The 20,988-nt window shown below is 40.6% G+C and overlaps 1 protein-coding gene across 12 annotated transcripts in view; it reads left to right on the top strand.

The window, feature by feature from the left end:
* Positions 1-20,988, top strand: part of focad (focadhesin) — a 223,520-nt gene that overhangs the window by 199,609 nt on the left and 2,923 nt on the right. For 11 of the 12 annotated variants that reach the window (XM_059970007.1, XM_059970005.1, XM_059970008.1 and 8 more), the window contains 5 exons: positions 8,864-8,953; positions 15,777-15,954; positions 17,878-17,975; positions 18,653-18,904; positions 19,567-19,642. In XM_059970007.1, the coding sequence (XP_059825990.1) occupies positions 8,864-8,953; positions 15,777-15,954; positions 17,878-17,975; positions 18,653-18,904; positions 19,567-19,642 (694 nt within the window). The remainder of the gene's footprint in view (positions 1-8,863; positions 8,954-15,776; positions 15,955-17,877; positions 17,976-18,652; positions 18,905-19,566; positions 19,643-20,988) is intronic. The other variant, XM_059970009.1, reaches the window with a different exon arrangement.

Raw genomic sequence — 20,988 nt, 5'->3', positions numbered from 1 at the left:
CATGCTCAAGCTTTTCAGTCTGCTGCAAGTCATCACGACAATCACTAAGATCCTTTTCCATAGTGAATACTGAGGTGAAGTATTCATTAAGTACCTCTGCTATTGCCTCCGGTTCCCTACACACTTCCCCACTGTCAAACTTGATAGGTCCTATTCCTTCATGTCTTATCCTCTTGCTCTTCACGTACTTGTAGAATGCCTTGGGTTTTTCCTTAATTCTGCCTGCCAGGGCCTTCTCATGGCCACTTCTGGCTCTACTAATTTCTTTCTTAAGCTCCTTCCTGGTAGCCTTATAATCTTCTAGATCTCTAACATTACCTAGCTCTCTGAACCTTTTGTAAGCTTTTCTTCTTGACTAGATTTATTACAGCCTTTGTACACCACGGTTCCTGTACCCTACCATAACTTCCCTATCTCATTGGAAAGTACCTATACAGAACTCTACACAAATATCCCCTGAATATTAGCCACATTTCTTCCTTACTTCTCTGAGAACATCTGTTTCCAATTTAAGCCTCCAATTTCCTGCCTGATAGCCTCATAATTCCCCTTACTCCAATTAAATGTTTTTCTAACTTGTCTGTTCCTACCTCTCTCCAATGCCATTGTAAAGGAGATAGAATTATGATCACTATCTCCAAAATGCTCTCCCACTGAGAGATCGGACACCTGACCAGGTTCATTTCCCAATACCAAATCAAGTACAGCCTCTCCTCTTGTAGGCTTATCTACATACTGTGTCAAGAAGCCTTCCTGGACACACCTAACAAACTCTATCCCATCTAAACCCCTTGCTCTAGGGAGATGCCAATTGATATTTGGGAAATTAAAATCTCCCATCACAACAACTCTTGTTATTACACCTTTCCAGGATCTGTTTCCCTATCTGCTCCTCAATATCCCTGTTACTATTGGACGGCCTATAAAAAAACACCCAGTAAAGTTGTTGATCCCTTCCTGTTCCTAACCTCCACCCACAGACAATCCCTCCATGGGGTGCACCTTTTCTGCAGCAGTGACACCATCTCTGATCAACAGTGCCACAGCCCCACCTCTTCTGCCTCCCTCCCTGTCCTTCCTGAAACATCTAAAACCCGGCTCTTGAAGTAACCAATCTTGTCCTTGAGCCATCTAAGTCTCTATAATGGCCACCGCATCATATCTCCAAGTACTGATCTGCGCTCTAAGATCAGCTTCACCCCACCTCCTCTGGTCTTTTCCTGTCATTTCGAATTTTCCCTTCTCCCTCCTACTTTCAAATCTCTTACTATCTTTCCTTTCAGTTAGTCCTGACGAAGGGTCTTGGCCCAAAACGTTGACAGCGCTTCTTCCTATAGATGCTGCCTGACCTGCTGCATTCCACCAGCATTTTGTGTGTGTTGCTTGAATTTCCAGAATCTGCAGATTTCCTCGTGTGTGTGCGCTCTAAGCTTATCCGCCTTGTTCACAACACTCCTTGCATTAAAATAGACACATCTCAAACCTTCGGTCTGAGCACATCCTTTCTCTATCATCTGCCTATCCTCCCTCTCGCACTGTCTACAAGCTTTCTCTATTTGTGAGCTAACCTCCTCTTCCCCAGTCTCTTCAGTCCCTCCCCCTAACAATTCTAGTTTGAACTCTTCCCAGTAGCCTTAGCAAGCCTCCTGCCAAGATATTGGTCCCCTTGGGATTCAAGTGCAACCCGTCCTTTTTGTAGACTGGGACTTAATGCAATTTGGCAATTAAATGTCAACCTTTCTGTTTTCAGTTGCTGACAACAGCCTTAAATCTTTCTCATTTCTTTCCCAGGTTTGGACATTATATAGTTGTATCTTTATAGTAGCATTAAGATTAACCCGAGTGTTTCTATCTATCTGTATCCAAATCTTAAACAAATGTTTTGGAAATTCAGGTGCAGTAACTTATAACTTATAACTTTAATTTTTTCCCTCTGTTCTTGTTCTTCCATTTGGAGATATTAATTTCCTATTTTCTTAAATATATTTTACTCTTACCAACTCTGTTCTACAGCTTCAGTAATCTCTTCCTTTGAACACTTTTACTTGAATTGTTCCAATACCCCTGACTACACTGTTGCCACCAAAATTTACATTGTGAACACATATATGTAATACGTGTACTGTCCTGGCTTTTTAATTGAGGAGGACAATAGTCACAGGCTAATTTAAGTGCCAGCTACCTCTCTTTTGACCTCATGGAATTTCCTAACCAGTGCTTAGTTCAGCCAATGATCCAAAGTTTACTCCTTATTCTCACAAGCTACTGTTGAGGGAAACTAGTTGTAATGCTGCCCCTGGTTAATTTTGTTTATTATGTGTTTAATCAACTTCTGAGATTGTTTTTATCTTGCTAACAAATCACTTGATCTTTAAGTTAAGTGATGTTTAATTAAATGCTTACCTGTTGTTTTTAATCCGACTTGTTGATTTTTCTTGTGTTTCGTACTGGTGATCGGGTATGAGATGAAAAAGTCAAAACACGTGTACTCAGGTGCTCTTGGAGTTAGTCTGGATAGCTAGGCTCTGCCTACTGCACTCCTCACAACCCACCTTCACCTGCTACATAACCAGGCAATAGGAAGAGTCCCAAAGTCTGATTTTTTTTTTCCCTTCCTGTGAATGGAGGTATTGTTTGGCTCCTTCACTACGTGGTGTGGATGGGGTGTTTGCTAAATGGCCAAACATGGTGTTGTTTAATAACATGTTTATTTAATAATAATGTAGCCACAAATAACATTGTTCTTCAAAAATCACAGTTATTTTTTAAAAAGCGAAGTACAATTACACAACATTCTACAGTTCCAACACACTGCCGTGGATCTCTTTCATCATTTATGTAACTTGCTCTTAAAAATCTTTTCAATTGTCGTAATGTTTATGTGTGCTACTCAAAGGAATTTAATCAAAAGCCCAATTGTTGGCATGACCAGATACTGTTTTTTGTTCTGGTTCCTTGGTGCATTTTGTTTGTTTCCTCCAATGGCACTCAAAATGATAACATCCAGGAGGAAATCTGCAGGTGCTGGAAATTCAAGCAACACACACAAAACGCTGGTGGAACGCAGCAGGCCAAGCAGCATCTATAGGGAGAAGCACTGTCGATGTTTTGGGCTGAGACCCTTCATCAGGACTAACTGAAAGGAAAGATAGTAAGAGATTTGAAAGTAGGAGGGGGAGGAGGAAATGTAAAATGATAGGAGAAGACCGGAGGGGGTGGGATGAAGCTGAGAGCTTGAAAGGTGATTGGCCAAAGGGATACAGAGCTGGAGAAGGGAAAGGATCATGGGACGGGAGGCCTCGGGAGAAAGAGAAAGAAAGGGAGGGGAGCATCAGAGGGAGATGGAGAACAGGCAGAGAGAGAGAAAAAAAGAGGGGGGGAAACTAAATATATCAGGGATGGGGTAAGAAAGGGAGGAGGGGCATTAACAGAAGTTAGAGAAGTCAATGTTCATGCCATCAGGTTGGAGGCTACCCAGCCGGTATATAAGGTGTTCTTCAGTTTGGAGGAACAACACCTTGTATACCAGCTGGGTAGCCTCCAACCTGATGGCATGAACATTGACTTCTCTAACTTCCATTAATGCCCCTCCTCCCCTCCTACTTTCATATCTCTTACTATCTTTCCTTTCAGTTAGTCCTGACAAAGGGTCTCGGCCCGAAACGTCGACAGCGCTTCTCCCTATAGATGCTGCCTGGCCTGCTGTGTTCCATCAGCATTTCTTGATGTGGGGGTCACTCTGCTTGGCAGTGAGACTTGTGGCTGTGAAACAATTTCTGGTTCTGGGGCCTCCTCTGTGGTGGTTATAGCAGTGAACTCTGGGACTGCTGGAAGTGGTTCTGACAGCTCTATGCACCTTCCTTCTGGATATATTGACATCTTGAACAGTGCATAGCAGGTTTCACTTGATGATGTGGTTCATAATGTGTGAGGACAGTGACTGACTTCACCATTTCCTTTACCTTTTCAAATGCCAGCTCGCACTGCTTCTACCATTGCTTGAATTTTCATAGCGCACTTGAGTAAATCTTGTGCGTCAATGGTATGATCAGAGCGAGTGATACTTAGTTTAAAGAATCCACACTTGTTGCTCTAAGCCCATAGCCTTATAATCTTTTTAACACTGTCTTGAGATTTTGGAGGTGTTCCTTGTCATCCTTACCGGTGGCTGTGATATCATCAGGTAACGCAGAATGCCTGGACAGCCTTGTAACAATGGGCCCATAGCTTTCTGCCAGACTGTGGGGGCAGTTGATACTCCAAAAATAAATCTATAATAGCTCTCAGTGAGTGTTTATGGTGAGAGACACTTTGGACTCTTCTTCCATCTCCGTCTGTAGGTAAGCCTCAGCTAAGTCTACTTTGCTGGAGTGTTTCCCTCCAGAAAGGTTTGCAAAGATATCCTGGGCAGAGAGTATTGATCTACTTTCAGTACTGGGCTGATGGTGACCTTAAAATCACCACAGATCCTGACAGACCCATTCTTTTTGGCTATTGGGACCTCTGGTGTTGCCCATGAGCACCATTCAAACTTGGAAAGAATTCCTTCATCCTTCTTGCGATCTAGCTCTCTGGCTACTTTATCATGGATGGTATAAGGAATCGGACGGGCTTTGTAAAACTTAGATGAGACAATATCATTTAACACAATTTTACTTCAGATAGGTTTGAGTTTTCCAATACCATTTCTGAACTCTGCTGTGGCACCTTTCTTTAGTTGCTTTCAGTTGACTCTTTTACAGGGGATGTGGCATGCAAATGGTAGATGGATCTGCAATCAGGTTGTAGTTGTGTGTGCCAATCATGCCCCCACAATGCTAGCCCTCCTGTTTTCATCACATACAAGCCCAGTGTGGCATATTGGTTGTATTACACTGTCACGAATGTCATTCCAGCAGGAGTTATCTTTTTTCGAGTGTAAGTTCTTAGTTGGATATCTGAAGGCGTCAGTTCAGTATATTTGAAGTGCAATTCCAACTCATTTTGTGAGTGAAAGAGACAGCCAAGCCAATATCCAATTCTTTTTTTTTTACTAATTTGCTGTTCATTTCTGGTGTAAGCCATATTGCTTGTCTATTGCAAACACAAGAAAATGGCAGATGCTGGAAATCCAAAGCAACACACACAATGCTGGAGGAACTCAGCAGGCCAGGCGGCGTCTATGGAAAAGAGTAAACAGTGGACACTTCAGGCTGAGAACCTTCATCACAAGGCCTGGAAGGTGGGGGGAGAGGAGGCAGAAGTGCTAGATGGTAGGGGATAGGTGAAACTGGGAGAGGGAGAGGGGTGAAATGAACACTGGATTGTTGATCGGTGAAAGAAATAAAAGGCTGGAGGAGGGGGAATCTGCTAGGAGTAGATAGAAGACTATGGAAGAAAGTGAACGAAGGAAGAGGAGCACCAGAGGGAGGTGATGGGCAGGTAAGGAGATGAGGTGAGAGAGGGAAACAGGAATGGGGAATGGTGAACAGGGGTGGGAGGAGGCTATAGATTGGCATGTTGGAATGGGAATAGGAAGTAAAATTGAAATAGGTGATCACCGGGAGATCCTGCTTTTTCTGGTGGAGCATAGGTGCTTGGCAGAACAGTCTCCCAATCTACATCGGGCTTCACCGATATACAGGAGGTCACACCAGGAGCACTGGATACAGTAGATAACCCGAACAGACTCGCTCTCTATACAAAAAAAAAACTGCCACACCTGCCCTACAAAAACCTCCCACCCCACCACCCCCAACTTCATACATGGCGCCCTTGTCCAATTGTCTGTCCCCACTGATGTCCCTCCTGGTATATATTCTTGCCATTGGAACAAGTGCCTCTCCCTTGAAGCGCCCCTTCAAAAATGGCGGAACTGGTCCTCACTCTCAATAATTTCTTCTTCGGCTCCTCCCACTTCCCTCAAACTAAACGTATAGCCACAGTCCCAGCTAGGCCTAACTACTTGTCAGCTACATGGAACAGTCCATGTTTGCATGTTTGAAGCCTGTACCAGTACCACTCCCCAACACTTTCTACGCTACATCAGCAACTGCATTGGTGCTGCTTCCTGCACACATACTGAGCTCGACAACTTCATGAACTTTGCCTCCAACTTCCACCCTGGCCTGAAATTTTCATGGTCCGTTTCCAACGCCTCCCTCCCCTTCCTCGATCTGTTTCTCTCTATCTTTTATAAACACACTGATTATCACAGCTACCTGCACTATTCCTTTTTCCACTCTGTCAGTTGTAAAAACGCATCTCCTTCTCTCAGTTCCTCTGCTACAGTTGCATCTGTTCTCAGGATGAATCTTTTCATCCCAGAGCTAATGAGATGTCCTCCTTCATCAACGCAAGGGGGGCTTCTCTTCCTCAACCATCAAAGCTGCCTTCACCCTCGTATCTTCCATTTTGCACAAGTCTATCCTCACCCTTTCCTCTTGCTACACCAGAGATAGGGTTCCTTTTGTCCTCACCAACCACCCCAGTAGCCTCTGCGCCCAGCATATAATTCAACATAACTTCTGCCAACTCCAATGGGATCCCATCACCAAGCACACCTACCCCCCCCCCCCCACTTACCGCTTTCTGCAGGGATTGCTCCGTATGCTGCTCCTTTGTCCACTTGTTCCTCCCCACAGATCTCCCTCCCGACACTTATCCTTGCAAGCAGAACAAGTGCAGTGCCACACATGCCCACACACCACTTACTTCATTACCATTCAGGATCCCAAAAAATCCTTCCAGGTGAGGCAACACTTCACCTGAGAGTCTGTTGGGGTTATCTACTGTATCCATTGCTCCTAGTGTGGCCTCCTATATATCGGTGAGACCCAGTGTAGATTGAGAGACTGCTTCGCTGAGCACCTATGCTCCATCCACACGATGAAGTGAGATCTCCCAGAAGCCACCCAATTCAATTTTACTTCCCATTTCCATTCCGACATGTCAGTCCATGGCCTCCTCTACTGCTGTGATGTGGCCAAACTCAGGTTGGAGGGACACCTAATATTCTGTCTGGGTAGCCTCCAACCTGATGGCATGAGCATTGATTTTTTGAACTTTAAGTAATTGTCCCTCTCTCTCTCTCCCTCCCTCCCCCGACACTTTCAATTCCCCATTTCTGCCTCCCGTACCTTACCTCCTTACTTGCCCATCACCACCTTCTGGTGCTCCTTTCCTTTTTTCCTTCCATGGTCTTCTATCCTCTCCTCCTCCACAAGCCTATATCTCTTTCACAATCAACTTCCCAGCTCTTCATTTCACCCTTCCCCCCCCTCCCAGTTTTACCTGTCACTTACCACCTTGTACTACTTCCTCCCCTCCCCCACCTTCTTATCCTGACTTCTTTCTTTCGTCCTGATGTAGGGTCTTGCCCCAAAACGTCAACTGTTTTCCGTAGATCCTGCCTGGCCTGAGTTCTTGCAGCATTTTGTGTGTGTTGCTTGTCCATTGTTGGTATTTACATTGTACAATAAATCACTAGCTGTCCTTTGTCACACATCATTATCAGATTTTTCATCAACAGCATTCAGATTATTGCTTTTTCTGAAACTGCAACTTGACTTTTTATCTTTAGCTCTTCTATGTGCAGTTTATTTTTGTCTGCCTGATATGCTGTTTGTCTGTGTCCTACTTTATTGCATTTTCTGCAAGTTTCGCCATTAAATCTGCATTGTTCTGATGCATGAGGCCCTACCACAACTGTAACACAATTTGTTTGGCCAGGCAGGTTCCTGCTTCGGTGTTGCAATTTTGTTCACATTTACTTTCATTCCTAACTGCAACTCAATTGCTTTCTTGTCTGCTGTTTCTATTGAAATAGCTGCAGTATTTCAACCGCTCTTTTAAACGTAAGTTGTCCTTCAGTTAGCCATTTTTGAATGCTTTCTTCTAGATTCCACAAACTGAACAATCTCATTAAGCCCACGACTAAACTGACAATGCTTAATCTCTTCAACTCAGCCACATACACTGAAATGGACTCCCTTTCTTTTTGATTCAGCTTATAAAACCTAAAGCATTCTGCAATCAGTAATGGTTTTGGTTCTAAATTATCCTACATTATTTTCATTATATCAGCAAAGCTCATTTCAGTTGTTTTGCTTGGAGCAATTAAGCTTCTAAATAAACTGTATGCCTTTAAATCCAATGCACTCAGCAAAATTGGCACTCACTTCTCATCAGCAATTCCATTTGCTTTAAAATACTGCTTAATTCACGCAGTGTACAAAATCCAGTTATCTTTTGTGCAATTGATCATGTCAATCTTTCAATTTTAACTAGCCACTTCTGTTTTTTAATTTATGATTATTATCACCCAGTACTCACTGTTCATGAATCCATGAATTTGACTGTTTTCTGCCTTTTTTTACAAAAACTTAAGTTTCTTTCTCCTCTTGATAAGGAAAAAAAGGCTGCATTTTTTAAAAAAAACTCAAATGTCCCATTGCTTATCAACAGGTAGGTAGGTAGTCTTGGGTTCATTTCTAACTTACTCATTGCCCCTGTTATGGTTTCTAACTCCAAAATATAAAATTGAATCGAAATAAAAACAATGAGCCGGGATATAATTTATATACATTCTTAGTTTTACTTTTAGCAAGACATGTACGTATGATGTGGTGGTGTGATGACATGCCATTTATGTATTATTACATGTAACCTGTAATGAATTAAACAAATAAAAAAAGTTTTGTCAATATATTTACATTGTTGCTTAAATATTATTGAAATATTAAATACATTATATACAGTTGTATATATAGTTACATTGATGGAAAAGCAAAAATGTAATGGTATCAGTTTGTAGTTAAGAAGCATTACTATATTCCCACTTAGTAATTCATCAGTTAATTATATTCATCTTTCTTGTTCTTAGGTCAATGAACTTAATTTTTATGTTGGAATTTCCAAATGCCTTTCTGAGTTTGGTGACACTGAGATAGACAGAGTGACCCAGGCAACTAAGGTAATTTGGAATGTACAGAAGATATAATCTAAGAGTTAGTGAACAACTTGCCCATTTTTCATTATTCTGTTAGACAAGGTCTGAATTATCTGCTAAACATGGATCGGTGCCAAAACGTAGTACAGTCAGTCCTCTTCGTCCACGGGGGATTGGTTCCAGGAACCCCCCCCGTGGATACCAAAATTCGCGGATGTTCAAGTCCCTTTATTTAATGTAGCAATGCAGTGGTCTTTAGGACCCAGCAGAACCCCGGACTTTATTTAACTTGTCTCCATGCGGTGAATATTAGGACCTGGCGGCGCAGCTCTGAATCCGCAGTGTTTCTGTTCATTAAAAATAATCATGATCACGATTGAAAATAAGGTGGAAGTAATAAAACGATCGGAAAGAGGTGAAATGCCATCGGTCATTGGTAAAACATTAGGTTACAGTTGGTCAACGATCGGAACAATTTTAACGGAGCATGTGAAAGGCCCTGCCCTGATGAAAGCTACAATTATTACTAAGCAACGCAGTGGTTTAATTATTGAAATACGTATCTTTAGTGTTTTATATGCATAGAAAGGTAAATAAGTACTATATACTAAGAAAAACATTTGACTAACTGATGCTAAATAATACCGGATGTACCTGTTCCGACTTCAAATCCAACTTAAAGACAGACTCAGGAACAGAACTCCTTCATAACCCGTGGACTGCCTGTACGTCTAAGTCATTTCTAGATTACTTATTATACCTAATACAATGTAAATGCTCTATAAGTAGTTGTTATACTGTATTGTTTAGGGAATAATGACAAGAAAAAATAGTCTGTACATGCTCAAACAATGAGTGCTGGAAAATGAACTTCCAGGTTTTCCTGATCCGCGGTTGGTTGAATCCGCGGATAAGGAGGGCCAACTGTACTTTTATAAAGTTTTTCCAGACCAGAATGAAGAGATTATGAAATGGACTTGCCTGCTATATTTCTTGACTTGTTTTTCTTTCTTGGTAACTGAAGTACCTGTAGAGTTTGATGCTGCCTGTAACAAAGATGATACAAACAAAACTTTCCTTATTGAAAGCAGGCAACGCTTAGCTCATGATAATCTGCCAAAAGTTGTATTACGTGGTGAGCTTAATTCTTTGTGTAATGTTTATGTGGATTACATTGTTTTCTGTTTTTTTAAAGTTACCTAACAAAACTTTATAAATGATCAATTATTTAAGTGTAAAAAAAATTACAGTGTTACTTAACAAAGTTATGCAGTTGACTAATATTTACCAGGTTATATGTATAGTTATAAATCTAACCTCTTGGTCACCCCAAATTACAGAATTTGACCTGATTTTGGTGTCTTTAAATTATCCTCTTTAGGTACTGACCATTACAATCGATCAACTTTGTAGACATGTCATTCAACATCCTATTCTATAATTGTCACCTCAATGAAACTTGAAACATCAATTGTTAATATCAAACTTAACTCAAGCCAATAACTTTGAGTTACTACAGTTAGTACAATTATACATTATATTTGATACATTTCTGGAACCACAATAATTTCTGTCTTGTGTTTCTTAAACCTCCTATTTTTATGGCCCAGTATTCACACCATCTTGCATCCTGATGCTTATTCTGACTCCATGTAGAATCTAGTTTCCTCTTTCCTGCCGTCCCATTGAAATCATTAAGTTATGTCACAAACAAGAGAAAATCATGTCAACATTGTGAGATTGATGACTGGCTACATCGGAAAATGCATTGAGGATGTTACCATGATTAAACACCACAACCCATACAAAATGCTGGAGGTACTCAACAGGCCAGGGAGCATCTATGGTAAAGCGTGCAGTTCACGTTTCGGGCCGAAACCCTGCATCAGAACTCTCAGCCTGAAGCATTGACTGTACTCTTTTCCATAGATGCTGCCTGGCCTGTTGGGTTCCTCCAGCATTTTGTATGTGTTACAAAGTTCTGTGCTCTGATTCCTTTCTGGATCACACCCAAAGTTTTCAACAGTGCTAAAAGCTGTTTTCAGGCTTTCAAAGCTAGGTTATTGTACTTGCTCTGCAGTATTCAATGCAATTTATCTATTCATTCTATTCAGCAAATCTGTAAACAAGAAAGCCTCAACCACATTCAGCTGTAAACACTGAAATCACAGCCACATTTTTGTTACTTGAGAAGCAATCTCAATATTGGATATGAATCAGTAGAGACTCAAATTGGTGGTGTAAAGAAGAACAAAAAAAAGTAGTTGCTCAGAAAAAGATTGCTGAAAAAGGATCAAGTGTAAACCAAATCTGGCTTACATGGACATGAAGTCTGAAAGAGTTGCTTGCAGAAGCAGGTAAAACCAAAGAAACTTCCATATGTTGTACTTCTAATTTATACATCCCTTATATCCCGAGCTTGCTACTTGTGACTCAAGGTCATTTCTTTCAACACATTCCTTCCATACTATATACTGCTGACTCCAACAATACAGACTAGAAAAATAATTATTTCTATCTTCATGTCTAATTTTTTGCGTCATCCAACAGATCTGTCTAAATGTAAGTATTGGCTAGAGTCTTTCAATACTCATCCACATGCTGCCAGAAAGATCTTTGCAATCCTTCCAGTGAGCAAACTACCCCTCCCACCTATTCCCCACTCTGACCTTTTAACTTCTCACCTACCTATTACTTCTCCTGGGTTCCCTCCTCCTTTCTTTTTTCCTATGGTCCACTTACCTCTCCTATCAGACCATAAGTCATAGGAGCAGAGTTAGGCCATTCAGCCCATCGAGTCAGCTCCACCATTCCATCATGGCTGATCCTGGATCCCACTCAACCTCATAGACCTACTTTCTCGTCATCTTCTTTGATGCCCCGACCAATCAGGAAACTATCACCTTTTGCTTTAAATATACCCATGGACTTGGCCTCCACCGAAGTCTGTGGCAGACCATTCCACAGATTCACCGCCCTCTGGCTATAAAAAAAAATTCCTCCTTACCTCTGATCTAAAAGGTCGTCTCTCAATTTTGGGGTTGTGCCCTCTAGTTCTGAATACCCCCACAACAGGAAACATCCTCTCCACATCCACCTTATTAAGTCTTTCAACATTCGGTAGGTTTCAATGAGATACCCCTGCCTTCTTCTAAATTCCAGTGAGTACAGGCCCAAAACTGCCGTATGCTCCTCATATCTTAACCCCTTTCATTCCCAGAATCAGCCTCGTGAACCTCCCCTGGACCCTGTCCAATGACAACACATTCTTTCTGAAATATGAGACCCAAAACTGTTAGCAGTACTCCAAACACAGCCTGACTAGTGTCTTATAAAGGCTTAGTGTGATCTCCTTGCTTTTATATTCTATTCCCTTTGATAAATGCCAACATTCCATTCGCTTTCATTACCACAGACTCAGCCTGTAAATTAACCTTCTGTGAGTCTGGCACAATGACTCCTAAGTTCCTCTGCACCTCTGATGTTTGAGCCTTCTTCCCATTTAGATAATAGTCTGCACTATTGTTCATTTTACCAAAATGCATTATACATTTCCCAACACAGTATTCCATCTGCCACTTTTTTGTTCATTCTTCCAATTTGTCTAAGTTCTGCTGCAATTGCATTGCTTCCTCAGCACTACCCACACCTCCACTTACCTTTGTATCATCCGCAAACTTTGCCACAAAGCTACCAATTCCATTATCTAAATCACTGACAAATATTGTGAAAAGCACCAGTCCCAATACTGACCCCGAGGAATACCACTAGTCACTGGCAGACAACCAGAAAAGGCCCCCTTTATTCACATTCACTGCCTCCTGCCTGTTAGCCATTCCTCTGTCCATGCTAGTATCTTTCCTGTTATGTCATGGTATTTTATCTTGTTAAGCAGCCTCATGTGTGGCACCTTATCAAAGCCTTCTGAAAATCCAAGAAAATTACATCCACTGCCTCTGCTTTGTCCACCTTGCTTGTTACTTCCTCGGAGAGCTGTAACAGATTTGTCAGGCAAAATCTTCCTTCACAGAAACCATGCTGACTTTGACTTATTTTATTTAGTCTCCAAGTATCCCAAAACATCATCCTTAATGGTAGACTCTACCGCTTTTCTAACCATTGAGGTTAGGCTAACTGGCCTATCATTTCCTTTCTTTTGCCTTTCCTTGTTCTGCCATGGTGCCTACCACTGTTATTTGAGACTACTACTTCTGTGGGACTTATCTATCCTACACCTTGTGAACTATTCCCTAGTGAACTATTGTGAAATATTCAGCTATCTCTGCTCTGCTGTCATCCCCGCCAGTATCCTCCTCCAATCCACCTGAGCAAGCTCCTCTCTCATGCCTCAGTAATTTCCTTTACAGGTAGTCCCCGAGTCACGAACGTCCGACTTACAGACAACTCGTACTTACGAACCGAGGAAGGAGAACGCTGTCTGCCATTTTAAGTCAGATTGCGATGCCGTCCGCCATTTTAAGTCATTGCCATTGACACTGTGTTGAGTGTTTAACTTTGTATTTGGCTTAAATGTTTCTTAGTAAGATTCACCCTGATTTCACCCCCCCCCCCCCCCCCCCGGTTGCATTTGGCTGGTGGTGCAATGAGATCAGCACTGGGCTTGAGAACAGAGGTTCCTGAGTTCGATTTAGTGACAGACCACTCCTGTGCCGGGTTGATGTCAATCCAGTGACTCCCGTACCATCCGTGCTGGGTTGATGTCGAGCTCGCAACTTGATCTTGTAAAAAAAACACTGCCACCTCCAGTTTAAATTCCCACGCGGAATATTATGGAGGATCAAATACCCAAACCCAGCACAGCCCCTGCTTGACCCATTTAACCTATCTCAGTGCGGTAGAGTTTAGGACCTGGGGAATTCAGTGTGGTGGTCCTTAGGACCCAGCGGACCGCAGAAGCCAGCACAGCTCGGGACCCGCTGCCTGCAGTGTTTCTGTTCCATTGACGGGAAGCGATCGCGATTGAAAATAAAGTGGAAATAATAAAGCGTTTGGAAAGAGGTGAAACGCCATCAGTCATTGGAAAAGCGTTAGGCTACAGTCAGTCAACGATCGGAACAATTTTAAAGGATAACAGATAAATTGAGAATAATGGAGCATGTGAAACGCCCTGCCCCGATGAAAGCTACAATAATTACTAAGCAATGAGGTGATTTAATTATTGGAATACATATGTTTCTTAAGTGTTTTATATGTATAGAAGGGTAAAACATATACTATATACTAAGACAAACATTTGACTAACTGACGCTAAATAATACCGGATGTACTTGTTCCCACTTACGTACAAATCTGACTTAAAGATGGACTCAGGAACAAAACTCATACGTAACCCAGGAACTGCCTGTATTCTATTGCAATATTGATACATGTGACTTATGCTTCTCCCTCTCAAATTGCAGTATGAATTCAATCATATTATGATTATTGCCTGCTAACAGTACCTTTACGTTAAGCTGCCTAATAAGATCTGGGTTATTACACAACACCCAATCTAAGATAGCCTTTCCCTGAGTAGGCTCAAACAAAAGCTGCTCTGAAAAGCCATCTTGTAGGCATTCAACAAATTTCCTCTCTTGCGATCCGACAACAGCCTGATTTTCCCAATCCCCTTGCATATTGAAGTCCCCCATTACAATTTGTGACATTACCCTGATTGCATGCCCTTTGTTGCTCTCTTTGCAATCTCAACCCCACACCTTAACTACTATTTGGAGGCCTATATATGATTCCCATAATGTGCTTTTTACCTTTGCAGTTTCCTAACACCACCCACAACGATTCAACATTCTCTGATCCTGTGTCACCTCTTTCTAAAGATGTAGTTCCATCTCTTACCAACAGAGCCACACCACAGCCTATGCCTTCCTGCCTGTCATTTCAATACAAAGTATGTGTTTGATGTTAAGCTCCCAACTATGTTCTTCTTTCAGCCACGACATTATACTGACTAATCTCAATTGCGCCACGAGTTCATCCACCTTATTCCAATTGCTACGCACACTTAAATACAGTACTGTCAGTTTGCATATCAGATTCTTTCTTCTCCAGCCCTTGGCCTTTCCCACCCCCTGGCTTCACCTATCACTTTCCAGCTCGCCTCTTTCTCCTCCCCCCACCTTTTTCTTCTGGCATTTTCTCTTCTTTCACAATCCTGAGGAAGCTTCTTGCCCAAAAAGTCAACTGTTCACTCTTCTCCATAGATGCTGCCTGACCTAATGAGTTCTTCTAGCATCTGGTGTGTGTTGCTTTGGATTTCCAGCATTGTAGGCTTCCTTGTGTTTGCAAGCCTTTTGCTGGTATCATATAAATATGGGAACAAAATTGATTTGTTCACTAATTTCCAGTTGGTCTGAGAAGGAATTTGAAGAGTGACGGTAATTTTGAACACATCATATGGTATTAGCTGCCTTTGGAAACCGTTCACATTTTATTAGCAAAGTCTTTGATCTGTTTTGCAGTGGACTTCATGAAATTTATAACACTGTTTTTCTGTGCAACTGGTCACCTGCCCCAATATTTCCTGAGCTCCTATGTCTCGTTTTACTTTATGACACCCCAGCACTGAACCTTGAGGCATATTGCTACACTAAGCACTGTGCGTAAACACAATTTGAAATTCATTGCTTGGCTGTAGGCATTCAAATAGCTAAGGGAATCATAATTGAGGAGGTTGAATTTTATAGCATATCTTTCTAGATTGCAAATTTTCTGTGTGAATAATCATGTAATAAAATTGATATAAATTAATACATGTTGTTGTGTTATGATATTGCTTAATGATTTAAAATATATTTATCTCAGTAATTCTGAATAAATGTTGTTGCAGGACACAATTGTGAAGGTTACCTTTGTCAGGGGATATTTAGTTTCCCAGGGCCGAGTTCCACTGCTGTGCTTTAATGACATCATCACTACTGCAATAGGTACCTGTTGCTTGGAGGCTGTTACCTGGATTATGTTGCAGAGCTTTTACCAGTCTCGGCTTGTCAGCCACCAGAACACAGGTAAGTTGGACAGAGAGCCCCAGGGCTTGAGAACGTTAATTCCCATCTCTTTGCATCAAATCCAATGGTATCCTGTCAATGGTACATAATTTTACTGGATACCTATAGTTAAAAACCAATATTACAAGCAATGTGTTTTCATTCCTTCTGAGACCTCTGGAATGATGTACCGGAGGGGTTGGTGGAGCGAGATATTCTCACAACTCTTATCGAGATGAGCTCTTGAATCGACAAGGCAAAGTAGACTAAGTGCCCTGTGCTATTAAGTGTTGTTAGTGTGATTGGATGTTTAACATAGTGGGTCAGACCTGCCAGGCCATAACATTTAGATTCAACTAAGGTGTGAACAAATGCTATGCCTATTCATTCCTTCCAAGAGTTTTGGTTGCAGTTATCTGAGATTATGAAAAATCTTCGATATTTTTCAAATCTTCACACCATTCAATATTTAAATAAATTGCTCCTTGTATGCTCTTGATGCAGTGCAGGATTTTATTTCTTGTTAAAATGTATATTTCTCTTATAAAATGAATTAAAAGCTTTGGTAGTACACTTCAATTGTATCAACTGTCCAGAAAACAGAAATGAGGGATTTGGAGTAGGAAGTGCATTTAAGGTAAGAGTGGGTGAGTTCAAAGGAGATGTGAGGGGCAAGATTTTTTTACACAGTGTAATGCATTCATGGAATGAGCTGCCTTGGGTGGTGATGAAGGCAGATACTGTACATTAGGGATTTTTAAGAGAAAATTAGGTAGGAACATGAATGTGAGGGAAATGGAACTATGTGGGCTTATGTAGTCAGAAAGAGTTAGTTTAGATGGCCATTTGATTATTAATTTAATGGATTCAGCACAACATTGTGGGCCACAGAGCATGTACTTTTTTCCTGTACTTTGCTATGTTTTATGTTCTTTGTGTACCAGTTAAAGTACAGTTGAAGGTTTAATTGGTTTTCTTGATCCTGTTGATGGACCAGGAATCGGACTATACCTTTTCAAAGAGAAAAGCTGTGCATGTGTGGGAATTTGATTTTAGAGTAGAAGCAGATCATGTGAATGAAGATGCACTGTGCAATAATGGGAAATACATTAAGAATCCATCAGCTAGGAACCACCAACTGTCTTAACCTCAATGTATTTTTTTTAGTGAATGGTGTGATTTCTTAATTAAGCATATACAGTGGCAGGCATCTACATCATTATTGCTGCATCATTCTATATGGGATAGTCTAGTTGAAAAGTGTTGGACTTGCAAGAACTGTTAAGATACTGCCTCTCACAAGCTTCTACCCTGGAAAGTTCAGGGTGCTCCAATATCCATGATGAAAACATCCTTAAAAATAATAAAATTGTACTAAAAATGACTCTCATTTGTAGGTGGTTGCACATGTACAGACACTTGGATCTAGGCGAATGTTCTGGTCTGATTGAGCATTCAACATCAAAGTCTTCTCTCTCTATCTCTATTTATCTATCCCTCTTGATCTCTCTACAGCATGCATGTAAAGATTTTTGTACCCACTACATCTAATTCTTTACATTTATTTTCTGTATCCACTAGAGAGTAAGTATATCAGCTGTCATTAATAATCTTACATAGTAGAGGCGAGTAGCATTGCAACATAATACACTTTGCCTTTTGGTGAGAGTTTTAAATCATGATTCCTTCTGCTTTGTATGTATGGTCTTATAATAGGCAAATCTCTGTGGCTTGTATCCGTATTCCACCATCTGTGCTGCAGCATGGGAATAAAGTGTAATCAAACACGTTTTCAATGCACAATAATATGTGAAGAAGGAAGCAGATGCAGTCTTATAAAGTGAATTTTTATATTATAATTCAGTAAGTGTGATCTCGCAGAAGCAAAGTAAACAGGTTGTAGAAGTGCTATTGACGTTTAAGAAATAATTGCTTCGTGTTTAGGTGTAACAAAACGGATGGAATGGTTATTGGAGCTTATGGGACATATTCGAAATGTTGCGTATGGGTCAGCTCCCACGCAGAATCCCAACTCCAAAGAGGTATTTTTGGAAATTTTCTTTTTAAATTTATAGTATTTCGTCTTTCAAGGAATGTCTATGAAAATTGCCAACCATTACCTATGTCATCAAGTTAATATTAACCCTATGACATTGAAATACATTTGTACTGGAGTACATTCACAAGGGATGTGCCAGGAGCTACTGAATTAAATTCTTAACACTGTCCCTCAACGAGGTCTCTGTTGTATGAAAATACTCAGCAGAGTCACGATGTATAAAAGTAAGCTGAAGACAGAACATAGTTCATTTATAGTCCATAGCATGGCATGCTGTTTCTGTAAAATAATTGAAAATACTTTGCATCATCTAGTAACTATGTCTTGAATACATTAATGTATGATAATGTAGTCTTAATGTTACTTTTAAATATAATTAATCCTTTGCAAAAGTGTTGTTCAGAGTAACAAAAGAGTCAGCAGATTAGTTCCCTGTTCCTTCAGTGGTATTGTTGAATGGATCAAATAAAAACCATAAATTTATATTTATTACTGCTTAGTTATACCTGATATCATTCCTAAAGTAATAACTGAAATCACTGTTTATTTTGGACGTTTCATTTTTAAAAGCTGCATTGGTGTAGAGAATCTGTCCTTATCTGCTGTAATAGTTCACAATATCCAGTATATTCACCAGGTTTCTTCTATTTTTCTGTTAAGGCCACAGACTTTGTGCTGCACATATTTGCAGCTGCTGTTGCTGCATGGAGTGATCACGCCACACCACTGATGCTGGGTGTTAAAGCCACTTCACTATCCTTGCTGGAAGGGAAGCATCTTACCAACAGGATGCAATCTCCTATTGGAACAAGTTCCTTGGATTCCTTCGTTGTACGGCAGTGTTTTCAGATTCTACCACAAAGCATTCTATTACTTCTGTCTAAACAGCCATGGAAGGAACAAACACAAAAAGTGAGTTAATGTTTCAGCTACATTTTAATCTTTGGGTATGTGATTTATACTGTGCCTCAGAATTTAAATCAGATATAAGTATTGATAGGGCAATAAATATTCACCTTGGTGATTGCTGTGTCAAAGAACTAATTTAAAAATACATAAACAATTGTATTGTTGATTACTAAATATAAATCCATCAGAAACATCAGGCAGTAGGATGCAGAATTGTGGGAAAGGGAGAGGACTTCATAAATAAGCAAAATATGGGAGTACAACACCACCTACCCTGAAGATGTAGCTTATAAATATGACCATCTAAGTTCCATTTCAAGGGCTACTTATTAGATGCAAATCTTTAAAACTAATGTGAATGATATAGCTTTGTATTCCGAAGTTTTGATTAGCTCGTAACAATTGTATGAACCATTAGTTTTGACGCTGAATCCTCAATCAACGCAGAAAATAATTTTCTACTAGCGCCTTTTACAGATTTTTGGAAGTAACGAATTGAAAAGCAGCAGCAAATACAAATTTTCAGAATTTAAGGAGAAATGTTGTTTAAATGTGCACACTAGTAAATATTTTGGAAGGACTCAAATCAAGGAGATGGCTATTTTAAAAATATGATTGATTGTAGGATATTGAATCAATTTTTATTATTCTGTTTTTCATTTCAGTTCATCGATTGGTTCTTTGTTATAGTAGAGAGTCCACAAGGATCGGTACCAGTGAATACATTGAATACGATCAAAGGTAGCTTACTGATTTTTTTTTCCTAAACTATTGTATATCTTTATCAATATGTTTAAACCAGTCTTTTCTTCAAAATTGCAAAGTCATGCTGGATAATAAATCCCGAGATACAAGATGTGCATAGTTGGATCAGTTTCTCCAAATTCGTGTTGAATTAAGAGTAAGTTCTAGTAGATTGCTTAATCAAAGGATTAGGTCCTTTTAGATTTAAGATTATACAGTATCTTGATGTTTTTAGTCTGTTAGGATACCTTTTTGCCACCAGAACAGTGTTGAATAGGAGCAAGTAACTGCATTTAATTAAGAGCATAGTGAGAATCTGCATTTGGACCCACAACAGTGGTTGTATAAGACGAGAACAAAATGTAGGAAACTTGGGGAATTCAGATTCTTGTTGTCATGAAAGCAGAACTACTTTCTGTATCAAGTAGGAAATATTTTTATATTACAGCATTTTAAATAATTTTGCCAATGAGCATATCAGTTTAGGAGCAGGCCTCTGTCTCCTAAATCTACACTCAGGTTGGAGGAACAACAATAGACAATAGACAGTAGGTGCAGGAGTAGGTCATTCACTGCACCACCATTCACTGTGATCATGGCTGACCATACACAATCAGTACCCTGTTCCTGCCCTCTCCCCATATCCCTTGACCACGCTATCTATAAGAGCTCTATCTAACTCTCTCTTGAATGCATCCAGAGACTTGGCCTCCACTGCCTTCTGGGGCAGAGCATTCCACGTATCCACCACTCTCTGGGTGAAAACGTTTTTCCGCATCTCAGTTCCAAATGGCCTACCCCTTATTCTTAAACTGTGGCCTCTAGTTCTGGACTCACCCATCAGCGGGAACATGCTTCCTGCCTCCAGCGTGTCCAATCCCTTAATAATCTATATGTTTCAATCAGATCCCCTCTCATCCTTCTAAATTCCAGTGTATACAAGCCCAGTCGCTCCAATCTTTCAACATATGACAGTCCTGCCATTCCGGGAATTAACCTTGTGAACCTATGCTGCACTCCCTCAATAGCAAGAATGTCCTTCCTCAAATTTGGAGACCAAAACTGTACACGATACTCCAGGTGGGGTCTCACCAGGGCCCTGTACAGCTGCAGAAGGATCTCTTTACTCCTATACTCAATTCCTCTTGTTATAAAGGCCAACATGCCATTAGCTTTCTTCACTGCCTGCTGTACCTGCATGCTTGCTTTCATTGACTGATGTACAAGAACACCTAGATCTCGTTGTACTTCCCCTTTTCCTAACTTGACTCCATTTAGATAGTAATCTGCCTTCCTGGTCTTGCCACTAAAGTGGATAACCTCACATTTATCCACATTAAACT

This window comes from Hypanus sabinus, chromosome 5 (assembly GCF_030144855.1).
Source record: "Hypanus sabinus isolate sHypSab1 chromosome 5, sHypSab1.hap1, whole genome shotgun sequence".
Classification (NCBI taxonomy): domain Eukaryota; kingdom Metazoa; phylum Chordata; class Chondrichthyes; order Myliobatiformes; family Dasyatidae; genus Hypanus; species Hypanus sabinus.
The sequence above is the reverse complement of the archived record's forward strand: the minus strand, read 5'-3'. Positions and strand labels throughout refer to the sequence as shown.